Raw genomic sequence first — 16610 nt, 5'->3', positions numbered from 1 at the left:
CATAAAATGAGATGGATAGAGTATTATAAAATTTTAATTATCACTTTTCGGGACAAAACATCTATTTTTCTTGCATCCTAATTTGCATTATTCTGAACAGAGAATAATGTTTTGGTGTTTCCCACTTTTGAAGTCTTGTCAATTTTCAATTTTCCTCAAAGTACAATTGTCTCAATTAAATTATTTGGATTATTGCTTCTGTAAGGGGCTTTTTCGGGTTTGTAATCAACTAAAATTTTTAACTTGAGCTCCTACTTTGTTGCAAATAGAGAGAAGTTGGGAATTAGTTTACCGATTGGCTTGTGCCTTAACTCTAGTACTAATTAAGTGTACCCATTTGCATTTTTAAGTAGAATTTAATATGGAAGGACTAAAGGACTTCAGTTCACCAATATTGATGTACCATTTTTTTAATGATGCTAACTTGTTAAGTGTTTATCTCACTGGGCAATTTTGAAAATGGTCATTTCAGTGATGCTACATGCATGTGTTATTTGTTTTGTCCTAGTTAAATAGTTAACCAAATTGACGGTGTTAAATTTGAGAAAGAGGGCATGAATGATCTAATCTGGTACAATTGCAGACCTTATAAATGTCGAGATCTGCATTACAAGTCCTGAAACTTGGTCCTTATGGACTTGTGACGTAAAGAAATTTGTTTCGTCTGGTTCAGTCATCTACAGCCAAGAATTACTAGATTTTGAGCTCTGATGGATTGAAGTTATCAGGACTTAAAACATCCTGCTATGATTTTTGTCTAGCAATGTTAGAGCACTTCATCACATCAAATGCTTCATCTTTTATGTTCCCTTCTCATCTTCTTTGTGGCATTTCATAGGAATTATGAGATCCCCTTTCATGTATACTGCACTTTCAAAGAAAAAATACAGCAAACTGTTATCTACTACATTATCATGTTCTTTTTCATCCTATTGCTAACCCATATGCTAACCCTCTAAGGCTCTAGTAGATTGCTGAGAAGACACAGTAAGAGGAAACTTGTTCTGAATCTTAATGAAAATGGTAATGAAAGGCTCATAGAAAAGTTCCATGCTGCGCTTCGCCTTCCTTCCCAACAAATAGTCCAAAGAACCTCAAGATCAAAAGAAAAGTGAAAGAAATCTGTCAACAAATGAACAGAGGACACAACAACCTATTGTTTCTTATTCATTGTTAGGAGGTAGGCACAGGAACTATTCTGCAGACCTTATGCAGAAACCTTCTCTCTCTCTCTCTCTCTCTCTCTCTTGTTTTGTTTTGTTTTGTTTTTGAAGGGGTTTAGGAAAATCATTTCTACGTTCTCAAGAAATGGGATCAGTGAGGTTTCATAAATGAAATTTGCAACGTGGTATGTCATATGGGATTTAGTTAATTGGAAATATTTTGTTTGTTGAATTGAATTCCTTTTGGCCTGTGTGTGGAGTCATGCCCCAAGGAAGTAGTCTATTACTGAGATAAATCTGCACTTGTCTGACCTTATGCTACATTCAGTGGCAAAGAAATGGTGAAGACACCATGGATCCTTCTTTCTCTCTTTCTTTTCTACTTGCTACTAGACCACGCGCATCCTCATAGAAACCATTCCTACCCCAAGTGTCTCCTATAACCCCCCCCCCCCCCCTTTAAGTGCAACCGAACTGATCATGGATTTAATGTTACATAATTTCATAAGTTAGTAATTTGTAGCCTCATGGATAGTTTTGTTTGAAAAAGATTCAACTTGCAGGTAGAGTTTCCAACTGAATTGATTATTGTTCATGTGTGATACTATTATAGTAGAGGTCATTTAAGGAAATACCTTAATGGTGAATCACTTTCTATGTTGGCCTATTGTAGGTAAGAGCATGCCTTCATACTTTGTTTAATTTCCCTCCATTTCAGTTCTTTATTACTCATTATAGTCTACTTCTGTTTTTTCCCCATTATGATTTGCATTGTGATTCACTGGTTGTGGCGTATGCGGGACTGACCTCTTACGCATTCTTCGTTTCTTGCAAATCATCTCTGAATTATGAATAACCTGTGGTTTTCTCTGAAGACAGTTGTAAACTACATTTTCTGGTAATACGGGTCATTGCTGATCTGGCTAGAAAGTTTCCTTATTCCCCTCTCTCTCTCTATCTCTCTCTCTCTCTCTCTCTATTCCAATGGAGGAGCAATGGCAGTCAAATCTAATGAATATTATGTAGCTTTACAGCATCACTTCTTCTGGCAGCTTTTAATTTGAAAACTTGAGATTGAGAGGTATGCTTCTAATTCAGTTTCCTGTTTACCAAAGTAATTTTTCTTAGGCTGTGTTTGGATCATGGATTTGTGTAGAGATTTGGAAAGGGAAACAGAAAAAAAAGGGTGAAATGTGAATGAAATATAGTTATATTTTACCTACATTTCACACACCTTTTCCGTTTTCCTTTCCAAATCCCCACCAAAATTTATGATTCGAACACAGCCTTGGGGTATTATATTCCTTTCAGTTTCAACTATAGACCCTAGAATTTGTCTATGGAATAACAACCACTTGGCAATGGGCAAGTTAGCATGGCCATTGTTACAAGGTGCCATAAGAAACCAGAGGTGGAATGGCCTCCAAGTTAGGAGTTCTACATTTTATATGTAAGGAGGCTCCTTTGCACAAGGAGATTCTGTGTACTTGATTTTTCAGTTTTTTCTTTTATTGAATTAGAACTTACTTATACTCTTTTTTTGTGTGCAATACTCTCTATATTCTAAATATTTTATAAATATGAATTTGGTGTACAGATTACTTTTTGGGTTTGAAGTGAAGGATCAGTAGATGCTTGAATTCAGGGATGAAAATTCCATTGATGTGACATGTCTTTAGTGTTAAACTTACCAGGTGAGTTCAAGATGGCTATATCATTGATCCTGCATAAGTAGATGATAATCTTGTTAGGATAGTTTCACAACCATTAATTTCTATTTGTCATCACAAGTAGCTGTACTAAAATTAGTAATAAATATGATTGGAGTACCTAATTTATGCCATCCTTGTTGGATTTTATAGCTTGTACTTTGACTGTAGAGCAAGTTTTCCTATCTAGTTCTTCATAGCTCTAGAACACCATGGACTCCATGAAATCTAATACTATATTGTTTGAGGTGGTTTAGCAAGGTGACAGAAAACAAGGTAGCATCATGCAGCAACACTAATTTCTGAATTGGTGCCAGAGACAAAACAATACATGCAAAGCTAAATAAGTAAATAATGATTGAAATTTTGAATTAATGCGAAAGATGAAGATAGGCATCATTTCATTGTAAACAATTTCCAAGCATGTTGACTATTTCTACATTTTAAGGCTCCATTAGTGGTGCAATGATAAAATTATGCTTTCATGGTGCACTTTGTGCTTTTTGAAAATAAAAAATAAAAAAATTGTTGTTGGCTGCATTTTTTACTCCCACATTTCAGACTACATTTTGATGCTGAGATATATTAGAAATTAAATGCTGCAGATAACCATAAGAAGACAACATGCTACATTTTGGCAGTGAGAGGCTATGTTTTGATAGATAGATTAAAATGTGCAGTTTAACCAAATGAAGACAAAATGCTGTATTTTCATTCAGGGACCAACCAAAATGTCAAATTTTGTTTGTTGGGAGATAAAATGATATGATTTTTTTTTGGCAGGAGACACTAACGTGCTTTTTTTTACGTGAGCAAAAAATTTTACATAAGTTTCTTCATTTTGGAAGTAGAAAGATAAGATGTATTGTTTTGTCTTTGTATGTATATGTATGTTCATCCATATACTAATGTTATACTTCAGAAGATTTAGATAATAATGCCACCAGTTAATCTATTTTTTGGAGTCCAAAAAATACAAAAAAAACCCCGCTCCACTGCCTATATGGAGAAGGCCTTTTTTTTTCTTTTCTAATTTGGTGAGATACCAAAATGAACAAGTTAAAATGAAGGAAAGAACCCTCGTGAAAGTAAGAATTAGGATTTCACCCCTGTTGAAATGAGGACAGTGGCCTAGCGGAGGAGGATGGGTCCCAACAGCAATCCAAAGGTGATGTTTGGCAATTGATATTTATTCATTTTTTTTTTTTTTGCTTCTTTAAAATCTAAAAAAGTTGATGTGTAGTAATTGCTTTTTTTTTTTTTTTTGCTAGTGGGAAAGTTGAGTGAATCCCTAGATTTTTTTAGCCAAAAACAAACAGGTTTTTGTAACTTTGATTTTTCTGCACTATTTATTCAATGAATAATGGAGTCCTAATAGCAACGATGCTACCTGTATTAATACTACAGATGGGGTGAATGTGAAAATTTTTGTATTGTCTGGTTCTTCTAATTTTAATTTTACACCATACCTACTCAATATGTCAATGGGTTATATTTATGCAAATGAATTAACTCAATAAACAAAACCATTTTCTTCTCTCACTATACATTTCTTTCTAACTCAGCAGGGCCAACACTATTGAACACATTTTATGGCAGTACACACAGGCGAAGAAGAACTAGCTCATTATCATCCTAATAATGCACTGACAATGTCAAATAAACGCTCCCAGGCTCTGCAATTTCCTCCAATTCCTCAGCCTCCAATGGCATGTTGCTCCAATGATCCGAAAAGAAAGAACTGAGTCCAGCGTCATCTACTGCATCATATGACAAGGACGAGCAAACCCTAACTGCCTCTCCATCCACCTTTGGTTTTTTGATCACCCTATAGTTCCAATAATCTGGGAAGGCGTATGAACTAAGTTCATCATCAGCCGCGTAGTCTGACAACGATGGTGAGCAATCCTTCTCCTCAGAATCCTCCACTGATAATTCTTCTTCATCCTCTCTGCTATATATCCTTGCCCAATCCGGCCACAAAAGGGAGATCCAAGAGCATATGAGCAGTCAATCTATCCATAGCTTTCCCAGCCAAACAACCCTTCAAAAAGTCCATTGCCTCCTCTGATACCTCAGTCTTACCGGGTAGTTTGAGCACTCCATGCCCTTTACCAATCTCAAAGAGAATGTCCTCAACTTCTGAATCTTGTTTCCCATCCCACACAGACTTCCCAGTTAACATCTCAAACACAATCAACCCAAGGGCCCAAACATCAGAGGGAGGCTCTTGTTGTAGCCCTTTATCAACCATTGTCTCCGGCGACGAATACTGGAGACTTCCTCTCAGTTTATATGGCATTGTCAATATCTTCCTCGCTTGCTTTGATTTCTTTGCCAACCCCAAATCACCAATCTTTGCGATATATTCAGTGCCAGAACTAGTAATGATCGGAACAATGATGATATTCTCAGGCTTTAGAGCACGGTGAACATAACCAGCGCTATGAACACAATCAAGACCTTCAAGAATATACCTTGTGTAGCGCCTAACATCAGATTCAGGCAATCCGTTGCCACCAGTTTCCTTGATCACATCAGCTAGGGTTCCGCCAGAACCATACTCCAACAGAAGGTTATATACCATCTGATTGCGATCACTGGTGAAACCTCTTCCCCAAAGCAACGATAGATGTAGGGACAAGCATGGAAGTTCCTAAGAACAAGTGATTCCCTCTGAAGCAAAGCCGAATCAGAAACCTCAGCGGACTTGACCGCCATTAGTACAGGCAAGTGGGTGAGTCTCCACTTGGGTTTCTTCAAAGTCGCCAAATAAACAGGTCCGCTGCTTGATTTTCCGATGATGGACCCTCTGAACCACCTGTTTCCATCGCCATAGACACTTTTCTTGATCTCGAGCTCCTCATGCTTCCTCTTCATAAATACCATCTTCACAAAGACAGTTTGTTGTTTGTGTTCTTCACAGAATATTTTTGTGAATGTTTTGTTAAAGTATTTTATGTATCTATAGGACTAGGTCTTAGGGTTTTAAGGAAATATATAATCACAGAGAGAGAGAGAGAGAGAGAGAGATTAGGATTTGATAGATAATGTTGGATTTTTACAATTTCGACTAGGATTTGAAGTCTGGGTAGAGTGAGGGACAGACAGAGGCCAACTGTGTCATGTGCCTTGCAGTTTAAGTAAGTAAACAAATCTTACAAAATAAAATGGATTTTTATTGGGTTGGTGGGTTTGGATCTTGGGTTGACTTGGAACCATTTTTCAATTTGGATTCATTATCCAGCTACCTGCATTCGGATTATTGCTCATATTGGGCTGCAATATGTTTCATAAACCAATAATTCCCATAGTATTAAGCTGTGGAGAAGACATAAATACCAATTTGAAAGTTCTGTTCTAACATAAATTTATATAAAAAAGTATAATATAATTAATGTGACGTAGTTGTTTTTATAGAGGTAAATTATACTTATGATTCTCGTAATTTGTTTGTTGTATTAATTTGATCCTCAAAATTTTAATTGTATCCAATTTTACTCTTTAATTTTTTTTGTGATGCCTCAATTTGGTCAAGTTATATCCATAACCCTTGTAATTTTCATCTTGCGTTAATTAGTCCTTATAGTCTTCATTGCATCTATTTTACCTTTTTAACAATTTTTATTTTTTATTTTTGTTAATAAGGAGGAGAGTACTTTATAATATGAGAAACATTATATCAAATCGAACAACTAAAATTCAACAATAGCTAGAAAGTCCAATAGTCACCAAGCCCAACAATCACCACTAGCTCAAATTAGGAAAGAAATAAAAACTATATACACAACCTCCATATTAGGGAAAAAAATAAACATCACAAAGATTATTATAAACTCCTCTTTATAGGAGTTGAACTCATGATCTCATATCACAAAGCGGTGCCCAACCACTATACTAAGGGCATGTTTGATTAGTTGGATTATAGCATAAGATTGATATTGTTAGTCCATAGACTCACAATTCTATATTTAATAGCAAATTTTATTAATTGATTACATATACGAGATATATTCAATTTGACGATATTGGAAAATATTTAATATTGAGAGGAGCTGGAGATCATAATTTCAAGTATAAAAGAAAAAAAAAAATGAATACATAATAAATTATTATCTCACTAATTTAATTAGATAACTAATCCTATACTAATTCATAAAATTATTAATCATTTCACTATTAATTCTGTTAATCAAACAAGGCCTAAAGGTCCTAATTGCCCTTTTAATTTTTCACAATGCTTCAATTCAATCCAATTAATAATATCTGTTTAGAAATTGGATTAAAATCAAGATTAAAATAGTCAATTTATTATGCTCAAAGTAATTAAGGGATTAGTGTAAGTGATTTATCCCTTTTGAATGAATTATTTTGCATTTGATTTTGGTGTAATCTCTTGATAGATATTATCCGTTGCACTTAATTCATGCATTGTGTAAAATTAAAGGATAAAAGTTGATGCAATTAGAACTTCAAGAATCAAATTGATTTGAGACAAGAAGCAAACTGTACGACTAGGGGTTCAATTTGCCTTTTATTACAAATGAAAATCATCCACATTTTTTTTAGGGGAAAGATCCATATCAAACACAAATTTTTTCCGTATATATCGCTACTCTCTAAATTATTTTATTTTATTTTAAATTTAATCTTCAATATCAAATTTTGAATTTGTCTTTCTTAAATTTTAAGGAAGAAGTCCTAATAATTGGGTTAATTGCTTAAAAGTCCCATTGGTAATGTTTATGCTCCACTAAGTCCTCTTTCATTTTTGTTAATCCATAAAATCTTATTTTCAAAATATTTATGTATATATAACTGATTTATCCTTATTAAAAAGAAGAAGGAATTGCGTCAATTCATTGAGTGTTAATAGAAAGTTATTAGGTGTTATAAGTGCATCACATGATAATGTTATTCACCAATCACCAAGTATTATACCTCATGTCTCAAATACAAAATTGTAGGCCCCACCTTATCCATCTATCATAAATATTTTGAAAATCACCTAGCCGTGCCTCAAAAGTACTAGATATTTTCTTTTATCCAAATAGTATTGCCGATGTGCCATTTTACTTTAGTTTTTTTGTTTCAAAACTTACAAATTTCATAATTTTTATTATACACATTTATTTTTAATAAAGTTTTATTTTTGGAGTCTAAACAATGGGATTTATCAAACAAGACCGATATTGAATATAAAATTTTATAAAAATAAAATATTATTATTTTTAGTTATACAAAACTAACAATTTCTCAGTTTGCGAAATTATCTAATAAAACTGAGAATTTTTTTAATTTTTTCAAGTATTAATTGAGAATATTATCCAGTGTAATTGGTTTCAGTTTTTTGAAAACTGAATTTTTTTTATTGTTTTTGTTTTTAATGAATATTTTTAAAATTGTAAGCATTTTTTTTTTTACTTTTTTAGATGTACTTTACTTAAATATATCTAAAAAGTAAAATATTTGTGAAAAAATATTTTTAAAAAATTAATAAATACACAAAAATACGAAAAATATGTTGAATTTTTGTATTTTTTTTTTGCATTTTTGGTATTTAGTGAATTTCTTAAAGATTTTCTTTTTCACGAAAATTGTACTTTTTAAGTGTATTTATATTAGTTGTGTCTAAAAATTAAAAAAATTGCTTCAAATATTAAAAAAAAATTAGTAAAAACAAAAAAATACGGAAAATAAGAAAGTAAATTTTTTTGAAAAGTGTTTTTAAAAAACTGAAAACAAACATGGTAATTAGTTTTTGAGAAAGTTCTTAATTTTTTTTTTCCAGTTTTAAAACTAACTAAATTGGGAATATTCTCAATTTTAAACCTGGAAAAAATTAGACCAAAAAAATATTGTTAGTTAAGTAAGTTAAGAAAACTTACTATTAAAATGGTTTAAATTGTAAATTCATAATAAAAAAAAATTTATTTTTATATAATTTTATATTTAATATTAGTCTTGTTTGATAGATTTCGTTGTGTTGATTCTAGAAATATAAATTTTATCAAAAATAAATGTATATTATAAAAATTATGATGATTTAAAATTTTGAAAATCAAAATAAATACCACATCATCATATTTTTTTTTATAAACAATTACAAATGATGAACAGCTATCGTTTGAAGGATTATTTTGTTTATTAAAAATTAATAGGAGTTGAAGGAGGAAAAAATGTTATCTAGGACTTAATGAGACTTGTGTATAAATGCCCCCATTAATTTAATTATCCCTATCTAAAAATAATAAGAAAAAGGGCGAATTATACTAATAGTTATTGTAGTTTGGGACTTGTGTCACTTTGATCTATGATCTTTTAATTATGATACATTTGACTCTGAATTTTGAATATCATTCAAAATAAGGACAATTGAAAATGTCATTTCTTTTGCTATTTTAAGGGCAAAATCGTCAATTTGATAAAATATAAATTAGTTTGACAAAAATAAATATCAAAAAAGATATTTTTAAATTTTTAAAAATTATTTGTACCACCAAAGATAAAATTATATAAAAATAATATATATTTAAAAAAAAATTAATTTTTTTTACCAAATTAATTTTTAGTACGTGTTTGGATGATAATCACGTAATGAGTGGTTATTTTTTTTTTCATATAATGGATGGTCAATGCTGCTCTTCATTTTTCACTAGCAAAAGTATGAAAATTGTATACTCTTTATTTTACCTAACTAATATTTTTTTTAATTTTTATTTATGTGTTCCAAAGCTACTCTTTTATTTTGCATACTTATCCACACAAACTAATTTAAAGAACCTTCTCAATACTCTCCAAATGTAGCTAGCTACAAAAATTTTGTTCAAATAGCTATCGTACTAGCTAGCCCATTGGAGTGAGTAAAATAACATAAAACTAGTTATAATAGCTAAGAGCATCTCTAAGGGGATAGTTAAACAAGGCTTGTTAGGCATTTTAGCCAATGTAAGTCTAATTTTGAACTCCAATGGACTAGCTATTGGGCTAGCTACTTTACCATCCTATTTTTTTGGTGGCTACAATTGAAGAGCCCTAGAGTCTCTCCAAGCAGTTATGTATGTATATATTTTAGATTTTTATATATTTACGTCTTGGATTTGAGATTATATATATATGTATATATATATATATGTGTGTGTGTGTGTGTGTATGTAGCAATTTTATATGTTCTTTCAATTTTGTTTGATGAATTACGGAATAACTTATTTTATATTTTGTATTTTTTTTTCTCCTCATTCCATAGGTTTTGTATGTTTGTATGGGAAAATTTATTATTATTGCAAATTTATATTAGTAAAATATCTAGTATTTTTTTTATTTTAAAAATTAATTAAGTTAGTTTAAATGATTAGCTAAAATAAAGAGCGTGGTTGGATAACACAATAGCTAAATTAATTAGGTAAAATAAAGAGTGTACTTTTTTTGTACTTTAACTAGTGAAAAGTAGAGAGCATCCTCTTTTAAAGCAACTCTAACCACACTCTCTACTTTTTACTAATTAAAGTATAAAAAAAAGTACACTCTTTATTTTACTTAATTACTTTAGTTATTGTGTTCTCCAACCGCACTATTTATTTTAGCTAATCATTCAAACTAACTTAATTAATTTTTAAAACAAAAAATACTAATTGCTGATATTTTACTAATGTAAATTTGCAATAATAATACATTTGTCCATACAAACATAAAAAACTTGTAGAATAATGGAAAAAAAATACAAAATACAAAATACAAAATAAGTTATTCTGTAATTCATCAAACATAATTGAAAGAACATATAAAATTGCTACATACACATATACATATATAAAATATATAAAATCCCAAATTCAAGACATAAATATACAAAAATTCAAGACATGTACATACATATTTGTTTGGAGAGCCTATGAGGCTCTTTAATTGTAGCTAGCAAAAAGGTCGGATGGTAAAGTAGCAAGCCCAATAACCAGCCCATTGGAGCCCAAAATTAGAGTTACATTGGTTAAAATGCCTAACAAACCTTTTTTTAGCTATTCCCTTGGAGATAGAGTGAGTAAAATAACATAAAATTAGTTATTGGACTTTAATATGTAATCGATATGTGTAATCGATTTTTTGATTTAATGATATCAAAATTGTTGTCATGTTTGAATTGAGTTTTTGATATTATTTTTAGATTTTTTTTTTGAAAAAATAAAAACTAATTTAACGAAAAGAAATACAAAAAAAAAAAATTAAAAAAAATATTTCTACTCTTCCAAAAGATAAAATTATATAAAAATGACTAGTGTTTTTAAATTTTTTTCACAAATTTAATTTTTAGTTTTTTAGAAAAAAAATTTGAAAATAGATTTTGAAAATCAAATCAAACAGAACTTTATAACCAAGAAAGTACCAACATTATTTATTAAAAAAAATGCCATTACATTTCAAACAACATACAAGTTAACTAATACAAAATAAGTTGCGTGACGACTTTGCGTTTGAAATGAAGAATTTTTCGTTTACAAATGAAATATATTTGATTGTCTTTATTTAGAACGTGATTCAAAATTCATAATCAAATATATTATAATTGAAAGATTAAGAATCAAATTGATACAAGTCCTGAACTACATGACTGATAGTGTAATTTGCCCCTAAAAAACCAATTAATTAAGCAGCACCTTAATTAACTAGTGCAAGATTGCTGCGTTTCTCCGTCTCTCTCACACATTAAAACACTTTCACATATCACGCAGCTTTAAAGCCAAAAATCCTTGATATCCTAATTAAAGATGTTGGCTGTAGATATCTGAGGTAAACAACCAAGTGTCTAACAAGATTTTGATGAAGTTATAAATAGCCTCAGCTTAGCTTGGCTCACTTCACTCGCAATAATGTTAAAATGATTTATTTTAGTAATGTTGTGTCAATATGTTAAAAAAATTCAAATTTTCTTTTAAAATGTCAAATCAAAATGTTCCATGTAAATCCCTTAAAGAAAGATGTAGACATGAAGATTATCTATAACTAAACTTTGTGCTATATTTGATACAATGTTTACCTATATACAGAAAATAGATAGCAAGCCATATGTTTTACTATTGGAGTGAAAATTTGAGAATTTTAAAGCAAAATACAACAATAACAAACCATATAGTTCACCATTGTAGAAGCTCTTACTTCTCATCAATTATATTTTGTAGATCTGAAGATAACGTAAACTAGTTACAAAACAAGGAAAGTGTATTGGGAGAGGTTGAACAATCTTAAGTGTAAATTAATAAATAAGAAGATAGAAAATTTCTAGAATAAACAAATTAATCCAGAAAAAAAATAATTATAGAAAATAAATAAATATGAAGAACTCATAGTAGTAAAGACTTTTAGAGAATCGAAGTGATCGCGTCTAGTGTTTAACACTATCTCCCTAAGACAGAATTCGCCCTCGCACTGGTGCCTTCGAGTATTTATGATGTCTGTCTCCTAGGATACAGCGATCAAACTCTCACTGAAGTAGCACAACCACGGTGAGCCTGGCGAACCGAACTGTGTTTATATCTCTTTCTAACAGAATATAGAAACAAAAGAGAAGAAAAGAAGAACAAAAGCAAGAACGAAAATTGAAGTGCCTAGAATGGCAGAAGGAGGGACTATTTATAGAGAGTGTGATGACTGTTCGGTGAGGTTGCATCCCTTCAGAAAAAACTGTAACAGTAAGGAAGAAGGTGAAAAGAGGCATTTGTTTGGGAATGACCATATTGCAACGTTTCAGAAAAACGCTGAGGTCATTTCAAAAATATTTTGAATTTAAATTTCAGAATAAAAAATTTCCCGCAAGATTTTTGGACTGAAAATTCAATTAAATTTGGCCCAAAAACATAAGACTTAGGTTGGACCAACTCAACGCACCACGCACCTGAACCCGAGCATGGCACGGCATGTCCGGGCATGCGCACAGGATTTTTAACATAAACCCACTTGTCCATAGTCTTGAGTCGAAGCCCATCCATAACTCCTCTTTTCTCAAAACTTGGGTGCCCCTTAGGGCCCAAACCCAAATGCCAACTTTGTCTATAAAAACCATTTAAACTTTTTCTCTTCTATCAATGTGGGATACTCATTTATTGCATCAAGACATTTCATATTCATGGAGTTCTTTTTGGTGTCAATTATTCACCGATTAATGCCTTTGACAAACCAACTTCAAGGTATTATTCACCGCATGGCATATTGTACATCATTACTTGGGCCCACCAAAAAAGGTATGTAGGTCTCATTATTATTTTGACTTAAACTATGCCAAAACTATAGGTCAAAACCCTATTTTTCCAACAATCCCCCACCCGAATGAAATTGATAAGATTCAAATAAAGCGCTAATTTGCAGAGAGAGTATAATGAGGAACTACACTACATAGGATAGGTAGCTTACGACCTTGAACCTTCCCTTGTGAATGCCTATCAAATTTACTAAACGATCAGTGGACTAAAAGCCTTGAACTGTCAGCCATTTGGTAAAGCTCTAGACAACAGAGTATACACAGAGTAGCTCTGACACAGTTTGAAGTTTTCACTGTTGTATTCAATTTCGCCCTGAACAACCCATACTTTCATTGAGTGCTTTAGAGAATTGTGCCTAATTAATTCTCACAGAAGTGGCCCCACTTCACACTTACATTGGTGATTCCTATAACGAGTATCCTTTGTACTCCTCTTAGATTTTTGTATCTCAAAAGATAGGTAATCATTAAAACAATAGCTTACCCTGGTTCCTGCTGCATACAACACATGTTGCAGTTTATCACTATCTCATTCTAGAAATGAGTTGGAGTTAAACTCCCTAGTGATTTTTGTGAGCCAAGCATAATTTAGTTTTCCCTTTTGAACCTAGTTCTTAGGATCTTCAGTTAGCATAGGTTGGGTTACCATTACGATGACTCTTATGTAATAGGCTTTAGTCCCTTTCCATTTGATGAATTATACGCTTGCTCTTTGGCTAGCCCTTTTGTGAATGGATTTGCTAGATTATCCTTAGACTTCACATATTCTACGAAAATTGTTCCACTTGAAATCAAGAGTTTAATGGTATTATGTCTACGACGGATGTGTCGAGACTTACCATTATACAATGATTTTGTGCCTTGCCCATTGCTGACATACTATCACAATGTATACAAATTGCAAGCCCAGGTTTAGGCCATATTGGAATATCCTCCAAGAATTGTCGAAGCCATTTTGCTTCTTCTCCAGCTTTATCTAGAGCGATAATTCTGATTCCATTGTTGACCTAGCGATGCACGTTTGTTTGGATGATTTCCAAGACACCGCTGCACCTTGTAGGACAAAAACATAACCACTAATGGATTTTGAATCCCTAGTATCTGATATCCAATTCGCATCATAATACCCTTCAAGTACTGCAGGATACCTAGTATAGTGCAATCCATAACTTTGTGAATACCTTAGATATCTAAGTAACCTTGTCATGGCTTTCCAATGGTCTGGTCCTGAGTTGCTTGTGTATCTACTTAATTTATTTACTGCGTATGCTAAATCACAACGAGTACAGTTCATTAGATAGATCAAGCTTCCAATTATCTGGGCATATCTCAATTGTGATATCCCTTCTCCTTTATTCTTTGATAAATGTAGACCTATGTCTATAGGCATTCTAGCAATATTATCATCTTCCTTGCCAAATTTATCAAGAACTTTCTCAACGTAATGAGATTGAGACAACACAAAACCGTTAGTTGTTCTAGTTATTTTCATGCCTAATATAACATCTACGAGTTCCATGTCTTTCATGTCAAACCTTTTGCTTAACATGGTTTTAGTTGCCTTTATCATCTCATTATTACAACCAATGACCAAGATATCATCTACAGAAAGACAAACAATGACGTAGCCTTTGTTAGTGTCTTTAATGTAGACGCATTTATCACATTCACTGATCCTAAACCGATTTAACATCATTATAGTGTCAAATTTTTCATGCCATTGTTTAGGTGCTTGTTTCAAACCATACAATGACTTGATTAATTTAAACACCTTTCTTTCTTGGCCTAGAACTATAAATCCTTCGGGCTATTCCATGTAGATTTCTTCTTCTAATTCACCATTTAGGAATGCCATTTTGATATCCATTTGGTGAATTTCAAGATTATGCATGGCTGTAATAGCAATCATCATTCGAATGGATGTTATTCTGGTAACTTGTGAGTAGGTATCAAAATAATCCAATCATTCCTTTTGTCTATACCCTTTGGCAACAAATCTAGCCTTGTATTTGTCGATTGTTCCATCTGCTTTCATTTTCCTTTCAAAAATCCATTTGTATCCTAAAGGTTTACAACCTGGTGGAAGATCCACCAAAATCCAAGTATGATTTTGCAGTATGGAATCAATCTCACTATTGACTCTTCTTTTCACAAAGTTGCCTTTGGTGAAGACATCACTTCTTTAAAGCTATGGTTCATTTTCCAATAAAAAAGTCCGAAAATTTGGACCAATTGTTTTCTCTATTCTAGCACGTTTACTACGTCTAGGTTTGTCTTTTTCTTTATCATTTTGATCCAGACTACTACTTGTAGTAGATTCAATTGGTCTTTTAAGAGTAGTCAACTCTTTTTCCTTGTAAGGAAAAACCTCCTCAAGGAACGATACATTCCTTGATTCAATAATGGTATTAACATGTATATCGAAATTATCCAATTTATGAAGTAAAAATTGATAAGCATTACTATTAAGTGCATATCCAATAAATACACAATCAATCATCTTTGGTCCTATCTTTTCCTTTTTAGGGATAGGAATCGCTACTTTAGCAAGACACCCCCACACTTTTAAATAATTATAGGTAGGCACTCTACCTTTCCATTGTTCGTGTGATGTCTTTCCAATTTTCTTATGGGGTATCCTATTTAAAATATGATTTGCAGACAATATTGCCTCCCTTCACAAATTCTGGGGTAACCCAGAACTAATCAACATGGCATTCATCATCTCTTTAAGAGTTCTATTTTTCCATTCAGCCACACCATTTGACTGAGGTGAATAAGGTGCAGTAAGTTGGTGTATAATACCATGTTGAGAACAAAGTCAACTAATGATGCTATATATTCACCACTTTTATCACTTCTAAGCACCTTAATTTTTTTGCTCAGTTAATTTTCAACCTCACTTTTATAATGAATGAACATTTACAATGCTTCATTTTTATTGCTTATCAAGTATACATAACAGTATCTTGTACAATTATCAATAAAAGTGATAAAATATTTTTTTATTTGCTCCAGTTTGCAAAGATTTAAAATCACAGATATTGCTATGAATTAAATTTAGAGGTTCAGTGTTTCTTTCTATTGAATGGAAATAACTCCTTGCTAACTTCACTTCGATGCAAATCTCACACTTATGATTAGGATCAATATTAATTTAGGAAAACATTCTAAATTAATCATTCTACGAAGAGAAGCAAAATTTACATGTCCTAATCTACCATGCCAAATATTTGAAAAATCAACAATATAAGCAGAAGATGTGATATTATTATTAATAGCAATTTTAGGTACAATAGTCATTACATTCATTTTAAACATACCATCGTTCAGATATCCTTTCCCCACATAAACCCCACTTTTAGTTAGTACAAACTTATTAGGCTAAAAAACCAACCCAAACCCATTTTTACTCAGTAAAAACCCTGACACAAGATTCTTTTGAATTTCTGGCACATCTAGTACATTGTTGAGGATAAGCTCTTTATT

At 31.9% G+C, this 16610-nt stretch overlaps 1 protein-coding gene across 1 annotated transcript; it reads right to left on the bottom strand.

The window, feature by feature from the left end:
• Window positions 1-800: 800 nt before the first annotated feature.
• Window positions 801-5761, bottom strand: LOC114255956 (mitogen-activated protein kinase kinase kinase 20-like). Its single transcript, XM_082908228.1, has 6 exons — window positions 5573-5761; window positions 4841-5528; window positions 4524-4758; window positions 2855-2886; window positions 953-1093; window positions 801-865 (listed from the first exon to the last, which is right to left on the bottom strand). The coding sequence occupies exons 1-6, from the start codon at window positions 5759-5761 to the stop codon at window positions 801-803; spliced, it is 1350 nt and encodes a 449-aa protein (XP_082764354.1).
• Window positions 5762-16610: the final 10849 nt, after the last annotated feature.

Source organism: Camellia sinensis, chromosome 15 (assembly GCF_055761805.1).
Source record: "Camellia sinensis isolate YWXY chromosome 15, ASM5576180v1, whole genome shotgun sequence".
Classification (NCBI taxonomy): Eukaryota; Viridiplantae; Streptophyta; class Magnoliopsida; order Ericales; family Theaceae; genus Camellia; species Camellia sinensis.
The sequence above is the reverse complement of the archived record's forward strand: the minus strand, read 5'-3'. Positions and strand labels throughout refer to the sequence as shown.

Coding starts and splice junctions, on each gene's coding strand:
- LOC114255956 (XM_082908228.1), bottom strand. CDS start 5,761: ATGGTATTTATGAAGAGGAAGCATGAGGAGCTCGAGATCAAGAAAAGT. Junction 5,529..5,572: donor TGGCGGTCAAGTCCGCTGAG/GTTTCTGATTCG, acceptor ACTTGTTCTTAG/GAACTTCCATGCTTGTCCCT. Junction 4,759..4,840: donor CCCTTTTGTGGCCGGATTGG/GCAAGGATATAT, acceptor CATCGTTGTCAG/ACTACGCGGCTGATGATGAA.